This window comes from Syngnathoides biaculeatus, chromosome 23, assembly GCF_019802595.1.
Source record: "Syngnathoides biaculeatus isolate LvHL_M chromosome 23, ASM1980259v1, whole genome shotgun sequence".
Lineage (NCBI taxonomy): Eukaryota > Metazoa > Chordata > Actinopteri > Syngnathiformes > Syngnathidae > Syngnathoides > Syngnathoides biaculeatus.
The window spans coordinates 20,920,220-20,948,186 of NC_084662.1; the positions used below are offsets into that span (position 1 = coordinate 20,920,220).

Below are 27,967 nucleotides of genomic sequence, written 5' to 3' on the forward strand. Positions count from 1 at the left end.
TGTTTGGTCAAATAACAGTCAAACACAAGCGTGTCTATAACAAAACGTGCCCTCATTGTCAGAGATAAAGAAGGCTGCTGTACCTGTTCTGTAAAATCGTTCCCATCAACGTCGTCACTGTTGGAGTGTCCCCCTGGACTTTGCACATCTATCCCATGACTCTCCAGGATTGTGGCTTCTTGGAGGAAAAGGACAGAGTGTGAAATTTATGATTGATCATTCTGATCACTGATCATTCATAAATCCCATAATAAACTGTTGTGCAATCATTATTCACCACTTAAGAGACTTTTGCAGTGGGTATCAAATGTAGTGGGCAGCAAAACTCAACTAAAAACAAATGGGCTCATCAGCAGTTTCCTGGATGTTCAAAATCCAACAATTGAAGTTAAGTCAGAAAATAATCAACTTAATTGAAAAAGCACAATGGAACCTCGGAGTTTCACCAATTTGGGTGGCCGTACAAATAGGACTTCGATAAAAGAAAAAAAAACTGCGTAAAAATGCCTCGGTGTTTGACCGAATTCTCAGAGTCCGTACACTTGAACAAAGCTAAACCCATGTTGAACGCATAACCGGATCAAGCTGAACAATGCCGAACGCACACTTAGAGTTGCTGAGAAAAGCCACTGCCCACTTCGAGTCGAGCAGGCAGTTATAGTGTGAGCACGCACATTAGCAAGTGCTTCTCAAGTTTTAAAAACTTTTTTTTTTTTTTTAAACGGTATTTTCAATTCCTGTGCGTCCTGTAGGCCGGTCCCAAGCCCGGATGAATGCAGAGGGTTGCGGCAGGAAGGGCAGCCAGCGTAAAACTGTGCCAAACATATGTGAGCGTTCATCAAACGAATTCCATAACGGATATGTCATGGCCGGGGCGAACTACGCCCGCCACTGGCACTTTTAATCTGCAAGGAGTAAGAAGAAATTCAGATAATGTGGGTAGAAGACAAAAAAAGGAGGAAAGCGGCTTAGTTGGCAGATGAAGAGGCATTCACAGACCCTACAACTGTGTGGAGGGACTTTGAATGTTGGGACTATGACGGGAAAAGCTCAGGAGTTAGTTAACATGATGATTGGGAGAAAGGTTGATGTATTGTGCATCCAAGAGAACAAGTGGAAAGGGAGTAAGGCTAAAAGCTTGAGAGCAGTGTTTAAATTATCTTACCATGGAGTAGATGGGAAAAGAAATGGAGTAGGGGTTATTTAAAATACGGCGTTCAGCAAAGGAACTTTGAGGGTCAGATGGTGGTGGACTTCACAAAAAGAATGGAATTGGCAGGGGTGACACTTTCCAGAAAAGACAGGAACATAGAGTGACCTACAAGGGTGGAGGCAGAAGCACGCAGGTGAATTATATTTTGTGCAGACAATGTAATCTGAAGGAGGTTACTGATTGTAGGTCGTGGTGGGGGAGAGTGTGGCTTGACAGCATAGGATGGTGGTTTGTAGGATGACTGGTAGCGGGTAGGAAGATTAAGAAGACAAAGATAGAGCAGAGAATCAGGTGGTGGAAGTTGAGAAAGGAAGAATGTTGTGTGGCCTTTCGGAAAGAGGTGAGACAGGCTCTAGATGGACAGGAAGCCCTCCCGGAAGACTGGAATATGACTGCCTAGGGACTCAGAGAGGCAGGCAGGAGAGTACTTGGGATGCCTTCTGTTAGGAAAGGGGAGAAGGAGACTTGGTGTTGGAACCCCAAAATACAGGAAGTCATCCAAGGAAAGAGATTAGTGAAGAAGAAGTGGGACACAGAGAGGACTGAGGAAAGGCAGAAGGAATACATTGCGATGCAACGTAGGGCAAAGGTAGAGGCGGGGAAGGCTAAACAAGAGGCATATGACGACATGTCCACCAGGTTGGATACGAAAGAAGGAGAAAAGGATCTCTACCGGTTGGCCAGACAGAGGGATAGAGAAGCGAAGGATGTGCAGCAAGTCAAGGTGATTAAGGATACCGATGGAAATGTGTTGACTGGTGCGAGTAGTGTACTAAGTAGATGGAAAGAGTACTTTGAGAAGTTAATGAATGAAGAAAATGGGAGAAAAGGTACAGTAGAAGAGGCAAGCGTGAATGACGAGGAAGTGGCAATGATTAATAAGGGGGAAGTTAGACTGCCACTGAACAGAATGAAAAATGGAAAGACAGTTGGTGCTGGTGAAATACCAGTGAAGCTATGGAAGCAATTTGGAGAGGTGGATATGGAGGTTTTGACCAAATTATTCAATAGAATACTAGCGGGAGAAGATGCCATAAGAATGGAGGAAATGTGTCCTAGTCCCCATTTTTTAGAACAAAAGTGATGTTCAGAGCTGTGGAAACTATAGAGGAATAAAGATGATGAGCCACTCAATGAAGTTATGGGAAAGAGTAGCGGAGGCTATACTCAGGACTGAAGAAAGTATTTGCAAGCAACAGTATAGTTTCATGCCTAGAAAAGAGTACTACTGATTTTTTTTTTCTCATTTGCCTTGAGGATGCTCGTGGAAAAATACAGAGAAGGTCAGAAGGAGCTACATTGTGTCTTTGTAGACCTAGAGAAAGCCCATTACAGAGTACCAAGAGAGCAACTGTGGTACTGCATGCACAAGTCTGGTGTGGAAATATGTTAGAATAGTACAGGACATGTATTAGGGCAGCAGAACAGCGGTGAGATGTGCCGTAGGTGTGTCAGAAGAATTTAAGGTTGAGGTGGGACTGCATCAGGGATCCGCACTGACCCCCTTCCTGTTTGCGCTAGTAATGGTAGGCTGACAGATGAGGTTAGACAGGAATCCCCTTGGACCATGATGTTCACAGATAATATTGTGATCTGCAGTGATAGGAGGGAGCAGGTGGAGGAACAATTAGAAAGATGGTGGCACGCACTGGAAAGGAGAGGAATGAAGATTAGCTGAAGTAAAAAAGAATATATGTGCATGAATGTGAGTAGGCAGATGAGTAAAGCTCCAGGGAGAAGAGATAGCGAGGGTGGAGGATTTCAAATACCCGGAATCCACTATACAGAGCAATGGAGAGCATGGTAAGGAAATGAAGAAATGGGTCCAAGCGGGATGGGCCAATTGGCGGAAGGTGTCTGGTGTTCTATGTGACAGAAGAGTCTCCACTATGATGAAGGGCAAAGTCTATAAAACAGTGGCGAGGCTAGCCAAGATGTACAGATCAGACATGGAGGCACTGAAGAAACAACAGGAAGCAGAACTGGAGGCAGCAGAAATGAAGATGCTGAGGTTCTCGCTTAGAGTGAACAGGTTGGATAGGATTAAAAATGAGCTCAATAGAGGGACAGCCAAAGTTGGACATTTTGGAGACAAGGTTAGAGAGAGCAGACTTAGTTTGGACATTTTCAGAGGTGCGAGAGTGAGTATATTGGTTGAAGGGTGCTGAGGATGGAGCTGCCAGGCAAAAGAGCGGGAGGAAGACCAAAGAGAAGGTTTATGGATGTGGTGAGGGAAGACATGAGGGCAGTTGGGGTTAGAGAGGAAGATGCATGAGATAGGCCTTGATGGAAAAAGATGACACGCTGTGGCGACCCCTAACGGGACAAGCCAAAAAGAAAAGAAGAAGACAGTATTTTATTTGCCACGGGACCAAAGAAAGACAACGGTGCTACCAGCAGCAAAGGTAAAAGGAAAGTTGTGCGAACCGCAGTGGATTTAAGGAAATAGATGACAACTGAGTACGAAAATGGGGTGCGTTTGTTACGGCTCTTATTAGCTGGTATCATATGGCTAAGTCGACTATTTCGGCTATCCTAAAGAATAGAACTGTAATAAATGGCAGATAGTGCTCCCAAATGAGTGACTGGGATTACAAACCAGATAACATAAGAAATGGAGAAGCTACTGGAGAATTATCCAGTCAAATCATCAAGGGTGACTTCGGCGAATTACTTCCTTCTTTCCTCTCGAGTCCCTCCAATGTTGTCACACAGAGACCAAACGGTAAACTATAAAAATTTAATGTAAACTTTTGACTTGGAGGATTAGGAAATTACAAACAGAACGGGCAATTAATAGCATAAGGACATCTAATGGAGATTTGACTGTTGACCCTCAAGAAATTAATAGTACTTTCAGGGATTTCTATGAACAATTGTATAAATCCGAGATACAACAGACTTTGTTCGACAGGGATGCATTTCTTGATTCACTTGTATTTCCAGTGCTATCAGAGGAGGCAAAGCAAAACTTAGATAACCATCTGATAGAAGAAGATATTTCTGCTGCCATTCAAAGTATTAACACTAATCGTGCTCCTGGGCCCGATGGACTGACTATAGAATTTTATAAAGCATTTCAAAAACAATTATTGACTCCATTGATGGACATGTATCAAGAATCATATAATAAGGAGACTGTTCCTCCTACATTGAGACTTGCGCTGATTACCCTGATCCTTAAACCTAACAAGCCTTGTTCCTCGTATAGACTAATAAGCTTGATGGGATGAGATACAAAAATACTTTGCAAAGCCCAGGCAATATGATTGGATCAGTATATAACGAGTTTAATACATAATGATCAAAACGGTTTTGTAAAAAAAAGGCCAAGGATTTCACAATATTCGAAGAGTTTTGAATATATTACATGAAAAGGCAGAGTGTAAAGACACAGCACTGCTGTCGTTGGATGCACATCAGGCCTTTGACAGAATTGAATGGTCATTTTTATTTAATGTTCTACCGCGGTTTGGATTTGGCAATAATTTTCTTAAATGGTTAAAAATTATATATACAAACCCTACTGCTAGTATTATCACTAACAGTATTTCTTCTAAATCAATTGTTTTGGAAAGATCCACACGCCAGGGATGTCCTCTTTCCCCAATGTTGTTCATTTTAGCCTTAGAACCCCTGGCCATGTCGATTCGTCTGAATTGAGGCTTGACGGGCATCCAAATTGGTGATCAAGATCACAGGATCTCTCTTTATGCGTCATTCTCTTTTTGATGACTAAGTTATCCACGAGCCTTCCAAATTTATTGGAGCAAATTAAAAAGTTTGGTAGTTTCTCAGGTTATGTGATTAATGATACAAAGTCATCCATTTATTTAAGTACTGAAGAGAGACTTAATCCTGTGGTTAACACTCCTTTTAAAACGCGAGAGATGGATTTACTTATTTGGGGGTCAAAATTTCCCCTGATGTTAACAATATAGTTCAGGTTAATTATGACCCTTTAATCTTGGAGGTACAACAGTTACTAGACAGATGGATGTTTATGCCAATTTCACTGTTGGGGACGTATAAACAGTTAAAATGAGCGTTTTGCAGAAATGTTTATATTTTTTTCAAACCATACCTCTTCCATTACCTGACATCTTTTTCACTAGACTCAACAGAATGCCCCTGAATTTTATTTGGAATAATAAGAAAGCCAGATTATGACTACGGTTGCTTTATATGCCTTATGAAACTGGAGGGTTACAATTTCCAAACTTTAAATGGTATTACTGGTCTGCTCAACTACGCTCAGCTATGTATTATTTTTCACCATCACCCTCTTGGGTAAAAATAGAGCAAGCAACAGTACCACACCTTCTATTAAAGTATTATTTCTATTCTGCTGAGAATAGAGTATTAAAACGGCAGACCAAGAATCCATTTTTGAAAAACACTATAGATATCTTGTTTAAATCACACAAACATATAGGGGACACTCCTTTACTTTCACGCTTTTCTCCCACATGGGGTAATGCGACTTTTAAAACTGGAGGAGCAGATGGGGGGTTTAAATTATGGGCAAATAATGGTATGAAATCAATAGGTGATCTTTATGTAAATGGTGAAAGGCTTACATTTATTCAAATATGTTAAAAATTTTCTATTCCCAATAAGCATTTTTTCAAATATCTGCAGTTAAAACACTATGTTAGCACAAATCAAAAACAATGTATGAACCCCCTTTGTCCAGTTTAAAAGATATTGTCCAGTCAGGTTTGCATGGATGTAAGCAGATATCTATCTATGTTCTATAAATCTGTAGTGTTGATACAGAATCAAGTAAAAATAGATTGGAAGCATGGAAACTAGATATTAAAGAAAATATTGAAGTAATTGATTGGGAACATGCATGCCTTAAAGCACAAAAACAATAAATACTAGAATGAGGTTTTGACAATATAAATGACTGATGAGGACTTATGTGACTCCTGTTAAACTTAATCAGTGGACCCCTGACATTCCAGACACGTGTAGTAAGTGCTCTAATGACAAGGGTACATTATATCATTGTTTATGGGATTATTGCAAAGTCAAAGATTATTGGAAATCTATTGTTCAGACAATTTCTATAATAGTTGGAGTTCAGGTTCCTCATTGATGAACATTGTGTATCTTGGGTATATATCCCAAGGCTTTTGCTGTTAATAAAAAGACGGCCACACTTCGAGACTTTGGTCTCCTCCAGGCCATACATTTTTTTAGTGATACCACTGGGCCTCATCAGTAGTGTAGGTGAGATGGAGTCTATCCTGGCTGACTTTGGGCAAGAGGCTGTGGTCCCCAGTGAATCACAGGTCACATGAGACAATCATTCACACCTATGTACAAGTTGGAATGTGGGAGGAAGCTGCAGTATCTTCAGAAAACACGAAATGAAAGGGAAAACAAGCAAAGTGCACACTAAGAGGCCAGAATTTTGATTCAAACCCCCACTGGAGAACTGTGAGGCAGATATGCTAACTTGCTGTCCCAACTCGAAAACAAATGAGCCTGAGTCATTTTTAATATTTTGTGGCTCTTCATAGGGAACCTCAATATTCTGGGTTTATTCAGAAACAACAAAAATAGTTTGCTCCACAGGGAAAAAAAAAATACTGCATATGATGTGTCAGTGCCCAGTGACAACTCGGATGGTAATTATAAAGAGGAAAAACACTAAATCGGAATCAATGAATATCAGAGGCAGGTAATCAGAGCTACATTTATTTCTTCACATTTACGCGAACATTTTTTTAGATAAAATGTACTTGTACTTGAGTAGTTTTATTGCAATGTTTTACTTTTAGGTGAGAATTTTTGTTGAGAAGAAACTACTTTTACGCTAACATTGAGCTGTAGCGTGCTTGCGCAATCTAATTTGGTTATAGAGACTTAAAATAACCTTGAGTCATCCTACAATGCTTAAATTTGCAATTTTCCTTGTGTCACATGACTACATTTAACCAAATCCAACGCAGTTACTCGTAAATCCAGGTTGAAAAATTTTTTTTCCTCATGCTTTTCAAGAGTATTTCCACTTTTGAATCATATTGCTTGCATTGTACGCAGTTTTTAATTATTTTTTGTTGTTGTCATTTTTATTGTTTGTAAATGTTTTATCTCTGTTTTCAAATGCTTTTAATCATGTAAAGTAGGGTATCAAACTCAATTTAACTTGGGGCTGCTGGAGGCGGAGTCTGGGTGAGGCTGGGCCACACCCTCAGCACACGTGGACTTATGTGGAATTAAAATTAGAAATTAAAAACAATCCTATCTTCTCAAACATCTTTTTTTTTTTTTTTTTTACACAAAATAAGATGAAAGACGCTGGTGTTTACAACTTGTATGTAAAACTTCTATATTTAAAAAAAAAAACTCTCCTTGGCAACACTGCTGTAACTTTCTCATTGAGAATTATTTCTCTGCTTGCATCAAGCCCGGTTGATGTGACACGCCCGATAGCCATCTATCCCACCATGATTGGTCTGCTCCGCACACAATACTATAAAAGTGCCATCCATATAAAACTCAAGGGCCGCACGACCCTTATACTTTCATATTAAGGTGAGGGCTGCAAAATATCATCTCGTGGGCCATTTGCGGCCCACGGGCTGCATATTTGAGGCCACTAATGTAAAGCATTGTGAGTTACCTCGTGTATGAAATGCGCTATACAAATAAATTTGCTTTGCTTCGTCATGTTTGACTTCATTTCACCAATAAAACAGCCAGAAAGTCACATGACCCTCCAGTCTGAATCAGAAGTTACTCACCAGTTATTTAGTAATTGATCAAGCATTAAGTTGAAAAAAAAAAAAAGCAGCATTATTTAAGTCATAATTTTCTAAAGTGATTCTGCTCTGAGTTGAGTACAATTTTTGCCCACCATCTTTGACAGATATTGAACTGCCTTCTTTTCTGATTCTCAATTTTTTGTACTGAACTACTTGTTAAAAAAAAAAACACACCTATTCATATTTATCTGCAGATTTGGGCACCCTATAAAAATCTAAATTACTACTGTCCCATTTGACATTTTATTAAATTTTTTCCTACTCTCATTTCTTAAATCCAGCGAGCCCTTGCCCGTTCACAATTCACGGTCCCGCATATTCGCGGATTTTGGTCTCCAACTTAATTTTTTTTTTTTTTAATTTACTGTATTTTCACGATCGTAAAGGTCGTAAATTCTCTTCTAAATAGATGAGGTGCAACATTAGATATCAAACCTTACAATGTTGTGCGCATTGTAGGTATCGCAAATGACTTTAGTTTGGGACTTACTGTACATTGGATTGGCAACTTGCCACTATCAATTAATAAGCTGTTCTTCCATCACTGACAATACCATTTCTTCATCTTGAGAGTGTGCGTGTGGCAGGGGTAGCTTACAATCGACAAACCATCATGAAAAAGGTTAAAATGAAAAAACGTGATAAATGTTTAATGGGCAAAAAGATACATTACCAATGTTAGCTCGTCTCTTTATCTCTTTGCGGCGGTTTGCAAACCAGTTGTAAACTTTGAGGGAGGTGACCCTCTCCAAATCAGATAGCTTCTTCCCTAAAAAAAGATAACAGAGGTCTCATTCCATCGACTTAATGCAGTGTGAAGTCTACCTTGCCCCTCCTTTCAACAATCAAGCAAAAGCTGATAGCATCGCAGTCTCTGATCCTTATTTTACTCATTCCCTAGTTGTTGTTTTCTTCATTTGGGCAACAACATCAAGTATAGTAATCCCTTGTTTTTTTATGGTTAATTTATACCAGACCCACCCGCAAAAAGTGAAAAACTGCAAAGTAAGGGTAAATGGCGCCTATATTTATTTATTGCTTTATTGGTCCATGTCGTCCTGCTGGGGATGGCGCATTACCTTCCCCCGTAATGTACTGTAGAGTACTGTAGAAATGTATGCCGGTGTTTTTTTTCCCCATGTTATCGTGCCGTTATTACGAAGCAATCAGGCCTTTCTCCCCCCCCCCACTTTCTTTTGGGGGGGTTCCAGAAATCCGCAATGCACTGAATCCACGATAGGTGATCTGTGAAGTAGAGTGGGATTACTGTATTATCAATGTGATGCTGAGGACAGGTACCAAAATAGTTGCATTTTTGGTACCCACAGAATACTGATAATGTAAAATCTATGAATATTTGAGTGGCTAAACCAACGGGAAGAGGGAGTGGAAGGGATGGTCAATTTCCTTGGTGAACTCAAACACAGAACTGTCATAAAGGAAGATAACTACATCCCACAAACCAGTTCACTTACATTCACAACAAACCAGTATGGATCAGATCGTATGTATGGTAGAAAGGGTATAAAGCAGCAGAGTTGCGCTTGTGACAGTCAGACATAGCGCGATCCATATAGGATAGATTAAGATTCCTCATGATGGGAAATACTGTAGGTCGTGACATGAAACTACAGCTGAAGCCCCAACAACAAGTAGCTTCTGTGTAACTTGTGGTGTAGTAGTAAGCACCAGGCAAGGCAGCTCTGGTTTACCTGGTTTCTGAATAACAGCATTGCAGGCATTGGCAATTTCCTCCCTTTTGGCCTCATCCGGGTACTGGTTATCATTGAAGTAGCTATAAATCGCACAAGACCAAGGCTGAGTTAATAATTTTTACACATGGAAGAAGACAGATAAGAAGAACATTTGCACTTCTGTAGCCAATGTTCTTTATGAAGACCAGTGGGATATTATGAACAAATTTGTCTATCATCAATCCACTACTCTTAAAGGTTTTAACTCTCTTGTCCCCTCACCTCTCCATCACGGCCAGACACTCTTTCCTCCAAGTGAAACGGCTTCCCCGCCGAAGTCGGAAGGTTCCTGGAGCAGTGACCAGTGGAGGTGTTTGCCTCCACTCCATCTCCTCCATAGGCAAGGGCGCGGGCCGCATGTTTAAAGTTGCACCTGTGTCAAGAATAAGTACAGTCACCGAAGAGTCAATGTACAACCATACGATAAACAACACTGTTCTCCATAGCCAACTGTTTATAAACTGTAGAGATGGAAGCATGAATGGAACTCCAATCTTGACAGTTTCATTCCCAAATGCATACAGTGAGTACAAAGAATTCAGACCAACTGACATTTTTTTAGTCTAACCTTTTGCAAAAAAATCATTTAAATTAATTTTTTTCTCATTTATGTACACATAGCACCAACAACAGAAAACACAGCATTGTTGAAACTTTTGCAGATTTATTAAGAGAGAAAAACAAATATCACAGCCATAAGTAGTCCAACTCTTTGATCAGTGTTAAGGCCCCGTCACACCATGACGTTCTGGCCAGTGTCCTATAGCGTTTGAGGAAACGTTGGTAGCCGCCTATGGTCACCGGGATAGCCCCAGAGTAGCGTTGTTTCCACGCCAGTGAACGTCAATGATCGCTGGGCATCGGCGGAGAACGCCGGTCCAGAAAAATAGTTTTGAACATGCACAAAAGTTCTCACCGAGACCAGCGTTCATCAACGTTTAATTTTAAATGCTTCAGAACGTTCAAGAACATCCGTGGAACGTTTTACTAAGGTTCGCCGAGCGTTGCACGCGTTTGCCTATCGTTAGTCAGTCGTAACTCTAGCTTTACTTGGTTGTTACTTTATCGTTTGCTTTGCAGTGAAAGACTCACTAGCAACCTGTCAACGAGCACTGAACAATCCCCTAGCGCACACAGCATGTAACCGAAGTGAAACGAACGTCGTTTGGTGTCCATTGAGCGTCATTCCAGCGTTTCCCGAACTTCCATGCATATGGGTATATAAACCGATGCTTTGTAAAAGCAAGGTCCATTTAATATTAAGCTACAGTAGAGAGCACCTACTATGGAAGATCCAGAAAGCAGCAGTTTTCGCGGAAAAACTCCAGACTATCCTCAACATCAATCCTCAACAACGATCCAGGATCCTGCAATCCTTTCTCTGCTTCTTTTGTCTCTTTGTCGGACCGTCCTCACTGGGGTTTGCAAGGTATTTAGGGTCCCCCAGGGGGTGTCACATGGTGCGTGACTTCCCGGAAGTGCACTTTCTCCTGCTGTTGTTTTTCCTCCAAACACATTGCTCGTGATGAAAGAGGCTTAGCTTTCTTACTAGCAGCGCTAGTTGCTGAAGTCCGCGCCCTAACTTTTGTTCTTTTCGGCAGCATGATGCTCACTGTTCTAACTCACGACAACAACTGAAGTGACTATGTTTTAGTGCCGGTTCCACTGTAAAAATTACACGCCAGCAAAACGCTTTTCTGTCGTTATTCACCCATTGGTCACACGCTCAACACACTCGTCTTACGTTGACAAATCACTCGTCGCGCCCCAATGACGCGTTTGCACACACTAATGGTTTTTAGGGGTATCTTATTTCGTCACTGTTACACGCTTTTCGTGCGTTAGACACGCTTTTCGTGCGTTAGACACACTTTAAGTCATGCGTTAGACACATGTTAATCACACGCCACATGTGTCATCCGCGTTTGAGAACCCTGAAAAATAGAACGATTGAAATGTTCAGAGGACGTTGACCAGAAGGTCACGATTTGACAGAGCCTTTAAGGAGAAGCAGCTTTTTGAGCTAACACAGCCATGAGTCTTTTTGGACATGATGCAACGAGTTTTTCTCACTCAGATCTGGCAGATCTGAGTGTTGCCAGGGTGACTTAAAATAACCCTGCCTTCTGAACCCAGTCAATCCAGTTATGCTTTCTTAGTATGTGATGTCACGTTACTAAGAAAGCGTTAGCTGGATTGGCTGGTTGTTAAACGGTGAATTTCAGAGAGCGCATTGTAGCTAGTCAAATCGCAGGAGACTATTGTGTTTGAATTTTTTCATATGCCGAATTTGTTAACATTGAGAAGTTAGACTGAAATACAGCTATTGGAAATGTGACCACTTGTGAAATGTGAATTTTACTACATAAAATTTTCAGTGGAATTTTTAATTAAAATCCTGGTGGTACATATCTACTTCCATAGGGCTCTGGCTGGGCCATTGAAGAACACTCACAAAGTTATTCTCAAGCCACAACGTTGTTTCAGGTGTGTGCTTCGGGTCATTGTCTTGTTGGAAGTTGAAACTTCGGCCCGGTCTACGGTTCCGTGCACTCGAGGTTTTCATTTGTGATATCCCTGTACTTGGCCACATTGACCTTTCCTTCGTTTGCATACACTCATCCGTCCCTGCAGCTGAAAAATACCTCCACAGCATGACGGTGCCAACACCATGCTTCACTGTTGGGACTGCATTTGAAAGGTGAGAAGTTCATGGTTTCATCCACACATACCACAAAGAATTAAGGCCAGAAAGTTCTTTCTTGGACTCATCAGACCAGCGAACCTTATTTCTCACCATCTTGTAGTTCTTCAGGTGTTTTTTTTAAGCAAACAGCTGGTTTTCATGTATCTTGCACTGAAGGGAGGCACCCGTATGGCCACCTTGCCATAAACGCCAACTGATGCAGAGCTGCAGTCATGGTTGACTTTCCATATGTTTTGCCCACCCCCCAACTGGATCTATGGAGCTCAGTCACAGTGTTCTTTGGGTTCTTGTTTACCTCTCACCAACGCTCTTCTCCCCAGATTGCTCAGTTTGGCCAGACGTCCAGCTCTAGGAAGGGTTCTGGTGGTCCTAAACATCTTCCATTTAAAAATTATGAAGGGTACTGTGCTCTTGGGAACCTGAAGTGCGTCAGAACATCTTTTTTTGTAACCTTGGCCAGATCTGTGCCTTCCACAATTCTATCTCAGAGCTACTTGGGCAGTTGCTTTGACCTCAAGATTCTCATTTGCTCAGACATCCGCTGCGAGCTGTAAGGTCTTATATAGACAAGTTTGTGGCTTTTCTAATCAAGTCCAACCACTACAATCAAACACAGATGGACTCCAAAGAAGGTGTAGAACCATCTCAATGATGTGTAAAAGAAATGGACAGCATCCTATTAAATATACGAGTATCACATCAAAGGGTATGAATAATGTTTTAAATATTATAATGTGCTCTACTGACATTTTGAAATCTTCATTATGCACAAGAAATCCCGATGCATGCTATTGTATTTTCTGCATGGAGACAGAACACAAATGTGCATGGCAGAGCACAAAGTCAAATCCACTGAGCTAAGCACAACAGACTCCAAGCCGAACCATTAATGAAACTCTATTCAAACCATATATTCTTATTAAAACTAATTTACTGGCAGTTCTCCCAGCAGAAATGCATATTTGCCATTAAATATAGTATCAATTAACCAGTGACATAATATTAATAGTGTTGATTGACAGTTTGTACCTAAAGTAAAGAACACAGAAATCATGAATGCAAAGCAAAACTAGAACTGCAATTACACTACTGGCATCCAACTAAAAGCTAGGAAACATTTGCAGTCATAACCCAACACAAATAGTTAAACCTTCAACAGTGCATGCAATCATCATTTAAGGGCATCAGTTTCCACTGCAGCAGTGATGGAAGTGCATGTGGTACTTGGCTGGGCTCAGTGTGTCCATAAATATCACAAGGAAAGAGCAGGTTTCAGTGTTGATGGCGTTGGCAGACCTCCACCAAGGAGCATGCCGCAGAGGACAAGGCGTGGGATGCCTGCTGCCTGTCTATGGGTTGATACAACACATTTACACTGGAGATGCCATGTCAGCATGTGGTTTGTTTATGCATGCTCATAAAAGTTGGTTTTAAAAGTATTTGCAAAACAACATGCTTTTAACAGCTTTACCCCTTCCCTTTTGAAAACCATTTTCTAGGCTTTCTTTAAATATACTGTAGTCCAACAATTAACATTTAAACATTTCCGTTTTTCCCAAATACAACATTAACCATGACTGTAATGTGGTCCTACAACCACTACTACGACAACAACAAACAATATCTTAGATTAGGATAATGCCTTTCAAGGATAATATTAATAAGTAATGATGTGAATGAATTAGTTACATGTGAGATACGCATCCATGTGTGTGCATGCTTATTGATTAAGATTACCAGATGTATGCTTTGGTGAACAGATGGCACTTAAGGAGTTTTTGATCTTTAGGTAAGAACAAAAACAGATTTTTTTTTTTTTTTTTTTTTTTTGCAAAGAGCATTATAGGCTTCACTCACCAAACCTCCAGAGTTTAATCTTTGGACTGAGAAGCAGGGTAGAGTCAGATAAGCACAGCTTCTCGGTAGGGGTGTAGGATGTTGGTGATCTGGGCGTGGTGGGATTTATAGGTCATTAGAAGACGTTTTAAGACTATCCACACCCATGAGCTCCAGTTTGTCTGTGTTGAGCAGGTTTGCTGTTACCCAGGTTATTGTAATGCAGGCCGTTGACTCCTGATGGCAGGGGGAGCTGAGTTATCGGGGGTGTACTGATGTCGAGCTGGGTGTTGTTGGCGTAGCGTTAAAAACATGAGTCAATGTTGGCAGATACATTGACCCAAAGTTACCCAGGGGAGCATGGACTAATGTTGCTTTTTCATGGGAAGAGTCCAGTGTGAACAATATTCACCTCTGCTATCGGTGACCAGTTTTCCATTTCAAAATGCTGCAGCAGGAAATCACAGTCTAACAACAAAGACAGGTTTCCTAGATTTACTTCTTTTCATGTGGTTGTTGGCCAAAGTAAAGAAATATTTACAAGAAAGGAAAGTGGTTTAAATATATGATATCAGCTCAGAAACCTCAATAAAAGCATGTAATTTTCTGTTCGCATGCTACCTCCTTGTCATGAGCAATGACAAGTGACTGTTTGATGATGTCAAAATGACTGCTATGAAAAATTACAAAAAAAAAAAAAAAAAAAAAAAAAACCCTAAGACCACAAGTGCCTTTTCCTCCATTATTTGAAGTCTCGGCACTGCTGACAAAACAACCGGAGCAACATATAGGAGTGGTAATGTTATGTTTAGTCCTGGAGACTTAAATGCGGTTCTTCTATTTTGTCTTAAGCTCTTAAACCACAATAAACTTAATTAGACCTAGCTGTTGCTTTAACTCATTTTAAAATTACGGATGCATCTGCAGTTGAAATGCATCATCACGCAAATTATTTCAAAATTGCTCATTGAAAATGTTCAACAAGAGTCGACTAAGAAGGAAGTGGAGGCAGAATTCCCCCCCCCCCCCCAACACTTCTGCGCTGGTCTTTACATTTAAGGAAGAAATTTAATGTATTCTCTCTATTTGCTCAGTAAAAGTAAAATGTTTAGCTGTACCAGGAGTGGTTTTCTCCAGAGTATACCAGCGGTAAAAGGCCCTCTTCTTCTGCTCACTCAGATCAGAGCCATGCTGCAGCAGCCAATGGGAGATTCTGCTCTGGCTGATACCTGTAAGGTAGCCGGATATCAAATTAGTGAGAGTTTTACATCAAGGCCTGGCACAGTTTGTAGACAAATCCCTTAAAAAATACAGACAAAAGGGCAAACGAGAGGAAAGCACTCTTCATTGAAATTCTGTTCCTTGTAGCACTACTGTACTGTTGGGTTATTTCAAATAACCCATATGGAAGTAAATTAGTGCCACCCGGATTTGAATTTGAAATACCACAGAAAACAGAATTTGAATTTGAAATGTAAAGTAATCACATTTTCAATAGTTCCTACAATTCGCAGTCTGAACTTCAACCGGCTATAATTCGCTGTCTGAAATTTAACCGGCTACAATTTGCTGTCTGAAATTCAACAGGCTACAAGTCGCTGTCTAAAATTCACCAGGCTACAATTCGCTGTCTAAAATTCACCGTCTGTGCTACCATGCAGGGTTACTTCAGGTCAGAACCAAACGGCCAGCCAATCCAGTTACGCTTTGTTAGTATGTGACATCACGTGACCAAGAAAGTGTAACTGCGATTGGCTGGGTGTTCGGTTCTGACCTGAAGTAACCCTGGCTGGTGGCACAGACGCTGAATTTCAGACAGCGAATTGTAGCCGGTTGAATTTCAGACAGCGAATTGTAGCCGGTTGAATTTCAGACAGCGAATTGTAGCAGGTTGAATTTCAGACAGCGAATTGTAGCAGGTTGAATTTCAGACGGCGGATTGTAGCAGGTTGAATTTCAGACGGCGGATTGTAGCAGGTTGAATTTCAGACGGCGGATTGTAGCAGGTTGAATTTCAGACGGCGGATTGTAGCAGGTTGAATTTCAGACGGCGGATTGTAGCAGGTTGAATTTCAGACGGCGGATTGTAGCCGGTTGAATTTCGAATTGTAGCAACTATTGAAAATGTGATCACTTTACATTTCAAATTCAAATCCTGTTTTCTGTGGCATTTCAAATTCAAATCCTGGTGGCACTAATTTACTTCCATAAACCCACCTCCACTTCAGTGACTGAAGTGTCGATACCATTCCTTTTACGGCTAACAGTGTCTCATTCAGGTCACATCACAATTTTTTATTTCAACTGACAAGTTAAAAAGTAATTATTCGCAGTGAAACACACAAATGTACCAGTACAGACAAAGTGCTATGAAAAACTATTGCTCCCCTTCTCAAATTCTTGTATTTTTGCATAGTTTCCCCACTTGAAAAACAAGCTCCTGTAAAAAGAAAAATACAACCCAAGTGAATTCAGAATGCTGTTCTTAAATGATGATTTCATTCATAAATAAAAAATAATTAGTTGAAATAAGAAAATACTTTCATAAGCGGACACTATTATAAAAGAAGTGAATAAGAGCCAGAGAGTGGGGGATGATAAATCTCATTATTATTGGTCTGGTTGTCTTGACCTTGGCGCTAATAAACACTGGTAACAGGAAAACATTGTGGTTGCAAGTAATTAATATATATATTTAATAATAATTAAATTATCTAGGGAAACTTCAGGGTACGTAACTTTTAGTTTAATTTGATAAGATTAATTGACAGAAATGTGTAATTTTTAGTCCCTTAAGGAAATTATGTGCATAGAATTACATTTTAAGAATGTGATTTAAAGATCGGAATTGTAAAAGGAAAAAACAAAGGCAGGAGATGAAGCCAGATGCTCAGCTGTATACCGCTTTACATTCCATGCGAAATGTAATCAAATGAAACAACTACTGCCTGGTGAGTCTTGTTGAGAACTGGCCAACATCTGACAGCAGCCTAGTGACAGTGAGACAAACAGCTGAAAAGAGCAACTCTAAAGGTAAGTGAATGCAAACATACAGGAATGCTTCTCCAGTGTGGGGAACTAAATTACATTCACTTCCTACTGGTTTGTTCATTATGCAAATAGGGCAAGGCAATTAATTTGAGCGTTTGACAATATTTGCATGGTTGAATGTTTGGCAAAATGAATCACTGTTTGTAATAAGATTTTAAATGGAATGGGAAAGGTTTCTACAAAACCAATATGTTGAAGAGGAGAGTAATAATGACTGGAGAGGTTGTCTCATTGAAGAGGTCCTTGCAGATGTAGTTTAAGGCCCGGTACATACAGAGACAATTGGGCTGTTTTTGTCCCAATTTTGCCCCTTCTCTATAAGGACGCCAAATACCAGACTAGATATAGTCTTATAGGATTATCCTTAGGTCTGACTGAGGTCTTGTCCACATTTCTGACCAAAATTCTTCAATGGCGGGGCAACCTGACGTCTGCCCAAGTCGCGATGCCGTGAACTGTGACGTGGAACAGAATGTAGCAAATCAAGAAGTACCCTAACTCAGGAACAAGGAAATGACTGTAAATAAAAACAAATGTCTCACCTGTATCAATTGTGTTGTAGTTTTTTTCGTTATACAAAAAGTATTTTACAACAAAAGGCCTTTTTGACAGCATTGTAATTTTACAATGCTATCAGTTCCAGCAACCTTCAGCAAACAACTTGTGCATATCAGGAAGTGTTTTTTCTTCTTCAGTTTTGTTTGTTTGTTTGTTGAAAACGATTGTCTCTAGGTAGCCAGGAAAAATCAGAATACGAAAGGAAAAAAATGGGGGCTGGATTCACAACACCCAAATTCCAATGAACGCAAACATCTTGTATCTTCTCTGTGTGGTGTGATAGAGCAGCTCTCCCATTGGCTATCACTGTAGCATCTTCTTAGCACTCGGAACTGATGTCAATCTTTACCCATGATGCACTTCCTGTATCTTGGTTTGTGTGATGCCATAGAGCTGCTCTCCATCAAGTTATCACTGTAGCATCATTGAAACGTATTTGACTATTTACATATAAAATGCGCTTCTACTTACGAAAAATTCATGCTACGAAACCCATGCATGACAGTGGTCATTATTTTTCAATTTGTATTTCCAAGAGTGATTCTTAACACTAAATACCTTGTTCCATCGCCAAGTATTGCCATAATTCAGACAAACAATCCCAATACACCAGGATTCACCTTCTTTCTTCTTAAACAATAACAACAAAAATTAAAGTAGGCAATGGCTGGCAAAATGTGACTGCCCAGAGCGTCCAAAAGTTAAACAATCTTACATGTGCACTGTGAACTTTAAGCATCCTGACAATTTCAGTGAGTGTGATGCAGTACAAAATGGGGTACCTGACGCTCCTGGGTCTAAATAACGACGCTGTAACCTCAATCTTTGAGCCGCCACCTGCTACCAATTCACCAACAACCCGAACAATAGCCAGCATTAAGCGTTTTTGCTGCCAGGAACAAGAGAAATTTACATAGGGTTTTCATCTTCGTAATGTTAGTGCTAGCAATCGTCTACACTTTAGCATGTGGAGCAGAGATCAACTATAAAATCGCGCACAGCTGACGTGTTAATATAAAAATGACCCTTTTTGTGACGATTATTTATGGTATTGCAAATACAATACTATGTTTTCTGTGAAAAATTAGAATGTCTGTACCATGGATTTTTTTAATAGTGGGTCATTTTATCAAAATTGTAGCTTTCTGAAGAGCAATTTCATGTTTTTCTTTCAATAAATAAAACAGTAGCAAGTGATACCTTTTTCACATCATGCTGTTGTCAGCACTGCTCTACTGAGAATTCCACCATGAATATCTTGAAGGAAGATAAAGTCTATCTTTAAAAGCTTCCCTTTCAGTCCAGCAAGTTCTTGACAAGAAAGGTTAATCAGTGGACTGCTTATGAAGAATCATTTATTCCACCCTTCTCAACAAGCTGTCACCAGCAAAATCTTACTTTAATGATTGATTCGCCTGCCAAAATCTTCAAGTGTGGGGTCTGCAGCAGACAAATAAAATATTTTAAGATTTAAATTAATTCTTGCATGTGCCAGAACTAACGTTCTACCGCAACTTGAGACTGTTTCGTCAGAGCCTCAGGGTACACATTTCATTCATCATAATTTGCCTGCGGAAGCAGTTTAAGAACATACAAATTTGACAGAAGTCTATCAAATTAAAATATCCACAATTAGAAGTTGATGCCCCACCATTTTTCAGACATATTTATAAACACATTCAATACATTCAACACTTCCATGTGTATGTCTCCACAGAATAAAGAACCTCAAGAAGAATCAAGAGCAGTGACTGTAAAATCAGCTTTCTCGGTATGTTTGGTACTCACCGGTAACTTGAGCCACCACTGCCTGAGAGATCCTCCGGTTCCCCAGGAATGCTTTAATCTCCTCTTTCACCATGCTGCTATCCCTCCTGCAAATACCCAAAGTGTTACTAGGTGAATAAATGCATCATTTAGAACACATTGAGCAACATTTGCCTGGATATGACACTGGTATGTGCCAAAGTATTAAAATATCGAAGGAAAGTCAATTTATTTCAATAACTTATTTCAAAAAATGAAATGTGTTATATTAGTTTCACACAAACAAATATCCATCCATACATTTTCCTCCGCTAATTGGAAGTTGAGTTGGGGGAGGGGGGGGGTGAGCATACTCAGCAGAGAAGCCCAGATTTTCTTCTCCCCAGCCATTTCCTCTAGATCTTCCACGGGGACCCCTTTGGAAGAAACTCATGTTGGTCGCTTGTATCTGGGATGTTGTTCTTTCAGTGATGACCAACAGCTCATGACCATGGGTAAGTGTAGGAATGTAGATCGAGAGCATAGAGCTCCATCTTTCGGCTTAGCTCCTTCACTACAACTGAGCAATACTAAGTCCACATCACAGCAGAAGCTGCAGCGATCCACCTGTCAATCTCCCGATCCATTCTTCCCTGACTTGTCAACAAGATATTTGAACTCCACTTGGGCCAGGATCTCATCGCCGACCCGGAGAGGGCGCTCCACCAATTTTCAACTGAGAACCATGGAAAAAACCCAAGGAAATACAAAATGGAGTTTTCAAATGGCAATTCAATATATTAAGGAACAAAAAAAAATCCCAACCTTTCTGACCCTTTGTGAAAAAGTAATCGTTAAATCACAAAGTCACTGTGACTAACCACAAATTTGGGAAAGGTGAGTTCGATTTCATAAGCAATAACTGAAATCAAGTGCAATAATTGGTGAGGAGTCTTTTCCATTGCTCTGAGGGAATTTTGTCCCACTCTTCTGAGCAGAATTGTTTCAACTCCCACATTGGGAGGGTTTTCTAGCATGAACTGTCCATTTAAGGTTACACAACAGCATTCCAATTGGATTTAAATCCGGACTTTGAGTTAGCCATTCCAAAACCTTAATTTTGTTTTTTTGTAGATTTTGTTTGGACTTACTGGTGTGTTTCGGATCATTGTCCTGCTGCATGATCCAAGAGTGCTTGAGTTTGAGTTCAATTAGTTTCTCAGAGGGTGGAGAGTATTTTCAGAGGAATTTTTTTTTTTAGCCCAAAGGATACTCCTGTGGTCCTGAGACTTGGGACTACCTGATGCCCGTGGGCACCATGAGTGTAACCTCTGACATAGAACAATAAACAAGAGCATTGATGTCAGTGCATAACTTATAACACTACAGATAGTAGATGAAGATGTTGCAAATGATGGAGATTACCCTTATCACAATCAACATAAAAGCATATCGAAGCCTTGACCATTTTTTTTTTGGTTTGTCTTTGGCATACTGTACTTCTCAAATATAAAATGAGTCAGGGCTCTTGACATCAAGCTTCAATATCTTCCACACTGGCGGTGTCTTGCAGCACAGCTAAAATTAGAGAGGGAAAAAAAGCTGCTTGTATTGACACCAGAGGATCAATGTAGCACAAGCTCTTGTACAAGACAGAGGAAGAGTGGAAAGCAGAATGGAGGGAGGGGCTAGGCGATTGACTCAAAAAAGGCCAAATCCCCTGCAGAGCTAGATGTGCACTGAAAAGTAAGAAAAATCACAAGCCAACATTGAATTATTGACTAGCTTGAAGCGGTGTGTCACACCCCCAGAGCCCTGTGGAACAAAATCCTGGAGGGTCCTATATGTGAGAATGGACTTGAATGCTACTTAACTTCTTGGGCTTTTCATGGAGGACATGGAATTTAATGCAGGGGCAAGGGCAAGGGCAGTGGCAGTGGTTAATGCGGCGAGGACACGTTTATCTTCTGATTGCTCATATGGAGCAGCATGAAGGCATCTAAGGTTTACAATGGGACAAAAGAGCTCAACTGTAAAGTGCTTAGAGGCTGAGGAAAAGGTGGCTAATGGGAGAATACTGACTGATTCTAATGGCTTGGAGTAAGTTACTAGTTTGAGCATATGATTCTAAACCCTAATGTTATTTGAAGTTTTGAGAATTGAATCTTAAAATTGGTGGGACCGAATAGTTATTCTGCTTCCCAACATAACTATTGTGCTATGTTTCATTGTAATGTAGTATTTTGACTGTAGGCCCAATAAATAGTGTATTTTCACAACTATAAGGCTTTTCTCCAAAACTGACAGCGCGCCTTATAATGTGGAGTGCCTTATATGTGATCTGTCATCCAAAATTTGTAACTGACTGGAAGTATTTCCTGCTTACACGCTATTTATATATATGTAAAGGAAAAGTGGACCTGTGGGAGGACAACATGTGGAAGTTACAGGGGAAAGTGTGGGCCTGCAAAAATGGCACCGACAAAGAGATATGCTTACAAAGAACCAACAAATAAACAAGCGCAGCTAATGAACTCGGAGCTTGCTGTTATACTGGGAGCCTTGATGAAGAAACTTTATTCGCTGGACATCGCCGTGAACAAAGTAAACAAAGTGAAGTTGTGAGTGGTGTGTGAGAGATGGATGACAAATGGCGAACACAAAGTTATTAAGAGGCAGCCCTGGGCAAGTTACGCCACAATTTCTGAAAGGATTGTGAATGCTTGGGCTAACGTGTCTGCTTCCACTTGAAGAAGCAGGAAAATGAGCTTTGCCAAATCGAGAAGACCAATTTGAGTTTCCATGGAAACAGGGCAAGGTGGCCCGTGTTGGAAGAACAGCACGAGCAATGGATTAATTAAAGAACAAACAATCGCCGTGAAAAAAAACAAGCGCTGCTAATGAACGCGGAGCTTGCAGTTATACTGGGAGCCTTGACGAAGCAACTTCGTTCTCTGGACATCGATGTGAACAGGGTAAACAAAGTGAAGTTGTGAGTGGCGTGGGATATACCATATACACAGTGAATTCGGTTGTACTTTAAGTATTTAACAATGTAGCTATACTAGCTTAAAGCATACGGTAGAACACATGCACGCTATTTAAAAAGGCACCCGGAGGAAACCTTGAGTTCGGTTGTACTTTAAGTATTTAAAATTGTAAACAGTGAACTTGGTTTGTTTATTGAAGTATTTAAAAAGTTTGCATACACTCTACCGTATGATTTAGGCTTGTATCTCTGTACAGCTATATTGTATAAGTACATAGTTAAATACTTAAAGTACAACCAAACTTACGATTTACACTGTTAAATATGTCAGTAAAGTACGCACCATTGAACTCAGCTTCCTATCAGGTACCTTTTTAAATAGCGTGCATGTATGCTACCGTATGCTTTAAGCCAGTGATTCCAAAACAGTGTGCCGTGAGCGCTCTTCAGGTGTACCTTGGGAAGTTATCCAATTTTATGTAATTGCTAAAAAAATTTCCAAGAAATAATGTTTCTTTATTCATCTATTTATGCCAGTGAGGCACAATGAGAGACTGAACAAAATAAATCCTTGTCTATTAGATGGCAGGTAGTACATACATTAATTAATCTATCCATTTTTGGTGACATTTACTTGTGTTGGTATGCCATGAGATTTTTCAATAGTAAAATATGTGCCTTGGCTCTATAAAGCTTGGAAATCACTGCTTTAAGCTAATGTTGCTATATAGCTATATCCTTCGCGGCACTAAACATGTTTGTAAATAACATTTGAAGTCCATGTTTTGTGAATTATATCTTTTGTTATCACTTTGTTGTCTGCTGGTTGTATTGTTCTGTTTGCTGTGGTGTAAAGATTTTGGTTTGGTGTGAAGGATGGTGTGTTGACTCATGACTCACTTCCACCACTCGTATTGGGGGGAAAAATGTGTAAGGTTGTTCTTCTGCTTACAAAAATAAAGGTGCAATTGTGCCTCACTGTCTCCCAAGCGCCACCCTGCCTGCACCTAATAATATGATGTGCCTTATACACGTGTTAAATACTGGAATTGCACCTGTATCTCAGACTGCGCCTTTTAATACGGTGCGCCTTATAGCCGTGAAAATAGAGTACCTTTATTTTTTACTCTGATCTTTTAAGTCATTAAAGAATTTGTAACTTTGCAAGGGAAATTATTTTCAGAAAAACTGAACTGATGACATTAAAATTACTACTTTTTTTTCCAGCTTTCCATCCTCAATCATGATTCACACTGGTAAGATAAGAGGCCACAAGGAGGAATAGATTTAAATTGTTCAATCACAAAAACTTCTACCACTCATTAAAATAAAATTTGGTTGATGACTATGTAGAACAAAAAAGGAAGCATCTTTGTGAGGAGTACAGGAGAAGAAAATATGTTAATAAAGAATCGAGTGTAAGCCTGGGACATTTTGAATCAATTCAAGATATTCCAAAAAAGCTATTTTTAAAATATATATATTTTACTAGTCACTTTGCTGAGTGCTTTGGACATACACTGCTTCAACCTGTGGCTGCCGTAGAGTGAGGTAATGTGTTCGTCACAGTGCTTCAGTTGTGGAGTTTATTAGCAGCGTGGATCAGCAACTGAAGATTTGGCCTGTTCTGTTATCACTAAAACACACAGTGTGGGTGCACTGCAAATTGTATAATGTCCCAGAGAAAAGGGAGATGGACATGACCACGATTGTATGTAAGGAGTGTAAATGCGAATGAGGTACTTTGGAAACACAACAAACATGGCGCCTCGTTAAGCGCAACATCCTCCCGGGTAGCTAAAATAAACTGAAATGCAGCAAGCGTTTGCAGCTGACCAGAGGACTTTACAACAATGCAGCAAAGAACCAGCTAAAGCTAAAGGCTTTAAATATGTCTATTTCTCTCAACAATTAAAAAAAAAAAAAACATGATTAAGAATGCAAAATTTACATTTTTTGATGGAGACATATGATCCAAGGTAAGGTTCCATCCCACTCTTATTTTAGTGATGAAGTTGTGCCTCGAAAGAAAAACATGAAAGCAGCTATGGATAATGCCCAACGAGTTAGTTAGTTCTCTCTCTCTCTCTCTCTCTTCTCTCTCTCTCCTCTCTCTCTCTCTCTCTCTTCTCTCTCTCTCTCTCTTCTCTCTCTCTCTCTCTTCTCTCTCTCTCTCTCTCTCTCTTCTCTCTCTCTCTCTCTCTCTCTTCTCTCTCTCTCTCTCTCTCTCTCTCTCTCTCTCTCTCTCTCTCTCTCTCTCTCTCTCTCTCTCTCTCTCTCTCTCTCTCTCTCTCCTTCATGCTCGCAAATCTGCACGGTCGCGCATGAAAAACCAAGGGCATATAAAATTTTTTACGCATAGAAAAAACAGATACTGAAAGATGTCGCTTATTTTGTGTAGTCTTGAAATTAATTTACTTTTAGATTTCATAAACGTTAACTAAACAAGTCTGCTCCTCAACAATTAGTATTCACTCGGAAACAGCAAATGCAAGTTAACCGTATTGAGCATGTCTGGAAGTGATGGCAAAAGCGCATTTATGTTGAAAGCCATCAACATAATGAGCCATGTCAAGACGTTAAACTATCATCCACGTAGTCGCTTGATTCAGGTGTGGCCAGTACATCGAGCGCACCCACATAAAGGTGCATTCTAGCAAACTGGCCTCCTATTTACGGCAGTCACGTCGTAGCGCGCATGCACCCCCCCCCATAACTATAATACCTATGAGATTATGATTTACTTTGACTTGATCTAAATTCTAACAGTCATTTTCCCCATGGCACGCGTTATCTTGAAGTTGAAAGCTTTTCCCCTCTACATCCTTTAGGAAGCTATAGATCATCTACTGCCAAGCTTTCACCAATGGATTGACAATGGATACCGCCATAAATTGCTATCAATTATAACACTACATCACGATTGCCGACAGGAATGTTTTTACAATGTATCGCTAGCTTGTTCCCACTAACGCCGATGATGTTGAACTAAACTTTCAGTATTTTCAAAACACTGCGGGTATAGACCCTTTATTCCTTGACAGGCCAGTGCATTTAACTTTTCTTCAGATAAAGTTTGTCAGATCAAGAATTTTTATTGATGAAAAATATTAAATACCGTTTTATGTCATGTTCTCCGAATATCAGTTGAAATTGGAAATGATCATTTATGAGTTTGAAATTTTTATTTTTTATTTTAGTTATGTATTTCTTTATTTTATTTTTAATTTACAGTTATGTTATATTAATCCAGTAAATTATTTTAAGGTCTTGAGATTCCATCCCTAATCACACCCGCACTTTATCTGGAAGCATGACTGAACACACCCATACATTTTCAAATGTGACTGTGTGTGTGTGTGTGTGTATATATATATATATATATATATATATATATATATATATATATAAATAAAAAGGTGCCTGTGTGGCATTTGCATGTTCTCCATGTGCCTGTGTGGGTTTTCTCTGGGTACTCCGGTTTCCTCCCACATTCCAAAAGCATGCAACATTAATTGAAAACTCTTTAATTGCCCCTAGGTGTGCTTGTGAGTGCGACTGTTCTCAGTCTCCATGTGCCCTGCGATTGACTGGCAACCAGTTGAGGGTGTACCCCGCCTCCTGCCGATGATAGCTGGGATAGGCTCCGGTACTCCCGTGACCCTTGTGAGGCTAAGCGGCATAAAAATATATATACATATATATATGTATGTGTGTGTGTGTATACATGCATGCACAATTTTTTTTTCCCCCCGTGCTACTCCATGTGTCATGTTTCAAATTTTTGTGCTAATTCTATTAGCATTTCTAACCTGGTCTCTCTACAGATCACATTAACATTACAGTTAATAGAGTTCATATAAGTACACTAACATTGTATAGGACACTGGTATGACTGTTGTACAGTCGGACATTTCAACGCTCGTAAAACTGTGCCAAACAATAATACGTGCATCTAAGATGATGCTCTATGGCGACCCCTGACTGGACAAGCCAAAAGGAAAAGAAGAAAAAGAAGACTAATGAAAACGTTACAACAAAGTAAGAATAGTAGCAAATTGCACCTGAAACAAAAGCATACAGTGAAATGGGGCCCAATGTGCCCATACAATTGAGTTTGCAGGTCACGTCCCAGTTTTAAAACCACATCTGAAAAATGAGCAAACTAACTGCTTCATTTTTCAGGCAGACAAAATATAGTTTTACTCTACATGAATTAGATAAATGCCTACAGCCACAACTACAAATATTAGGGGTTCGATGATACTTGGCTGCAAATCCCTGACATGATGCTGAGTCATATCTGGATACACAGGTTAAGATTTGGTTTAAAAAAAAAAAAAAAAAGAAAAAGGATACAATTCCAAAGTGGAGCAATACAACTCAATTAGATTTGGTGTGGAAACAATGCAATCGTTAAAACTGGTTGATGCGATAAGCGGTACAGAAAATGGATGGATAGATGGATGGAACTGGACTGTATTTTTTTTTTTTTTTTTTACAAAATATATACAGCTTTATTTTTCAAGATCCACCCATTTTCTGTACCGCTGATCCTCACGAGGGTCGCGGGAGTGCTGGAGCCTATCTCAGCTGTCAACGGGCAGGAGACAGGGTACACCCTGAACTGGTTGCCAGCCAATTGCAGGGCACATTTCTTAAAGATCAAAAAAAGTTATTTAAAATTTACCATATTTTTTTTTAAAACAATTGCACTGACTTTTGATGTGTCTAGATTTGTGTGGATTTACATATTTTCAAAATCTTGTCAAGACAGGCGTAATCATATTCAATAATAAATTATGGGTTCAATATTTGTCATCCTTTATTACATCATCACAGTTAAAGTTATGTATGGACAGTAATTTTGGTTTCTAGTTTGTGCAGTGGACTTTTTGCACGTCTTCTTTTGCATGCTATCTATATTACATTTGTTTTTCTCCAACACTATACACAGTAAAACCAAGCAACATCTGATATGCTCTGCACAGTGCAACATGCCATTTTGGAGTGGGGTTTTTTTTGTTTTTTTTTTAAGATCAGTCCAGATCAAATTTATTTAGTTATTTATTTTTGTGCTTCAGTAATGCTTGACTGTCTTTTGTCAACATCTAAGTATAAAATCGGGCAGCCATGTATTAGTTCAGCTGTACCACTCATCCTGCCCAAAGATAGCTGGGATAGGCTCCAACTTCCACAACCTTTGTGAGGATGAGTATAAAATGGATGGATGAAAATACAAAACCTAGTTTTAAATACTCAATATGAGCAGTCCAGGATGTTTCGTTTACAAAACCATGTCAGAGACTAAAAGCTGGCTTGTGGCCCTCCTTG

The 27,967-nt window shown here is 39.8% G+C and overlaps 1 protein-coding gene across 5 annotated transcripts in view; it reads right to left on the reverse strand.

Annotated features, from left to right (window-relative positions):
- Positions 1-27,967, reverse strand: part of LOC133496421 (homeobox-containing protein 1-like) — a 51,059-nt gene that overhangs the window by 10,705 nt on the left and 12,387 nt on the right. For 4 of the 5 annotated variants that reach the window (XR_009793781.1, XR_009793782.1, XM_061811996.1 and 1 more), the window contains exons 3-8: positions 19,687-19,772; positions 15,408-15,518; positions 9,969-10,119; positions 9,705-9,787; positions 8,666-8,761; positions 84-178 (exon numbers count right to left, since the gene is read on the reverse strand). Coding sequence is in view for 3 of the 5 variants with exons in the window: in XM_061811996.1 (XP_061667980.1) it covers positions 84-178; positions 8,666-8,761; positions 9,705-9,787; positions 9,969-10,119; positions 15,408-15,518; positions 19,687-19,772 (622 nt within the window). In the remaining 2 variants the exon portion in view is untranslated. The remainder of the gene's footprint in view (positions 1-83; positions 179-8,665; positions 8,762-9,704; positions 9,788-9,968; positions 10,120-15,407; positions 15,519-19,686; positions 19,773-27,967) is intronic. The other variant, XM_061811997.1, reaches the window with a different exon arrangement.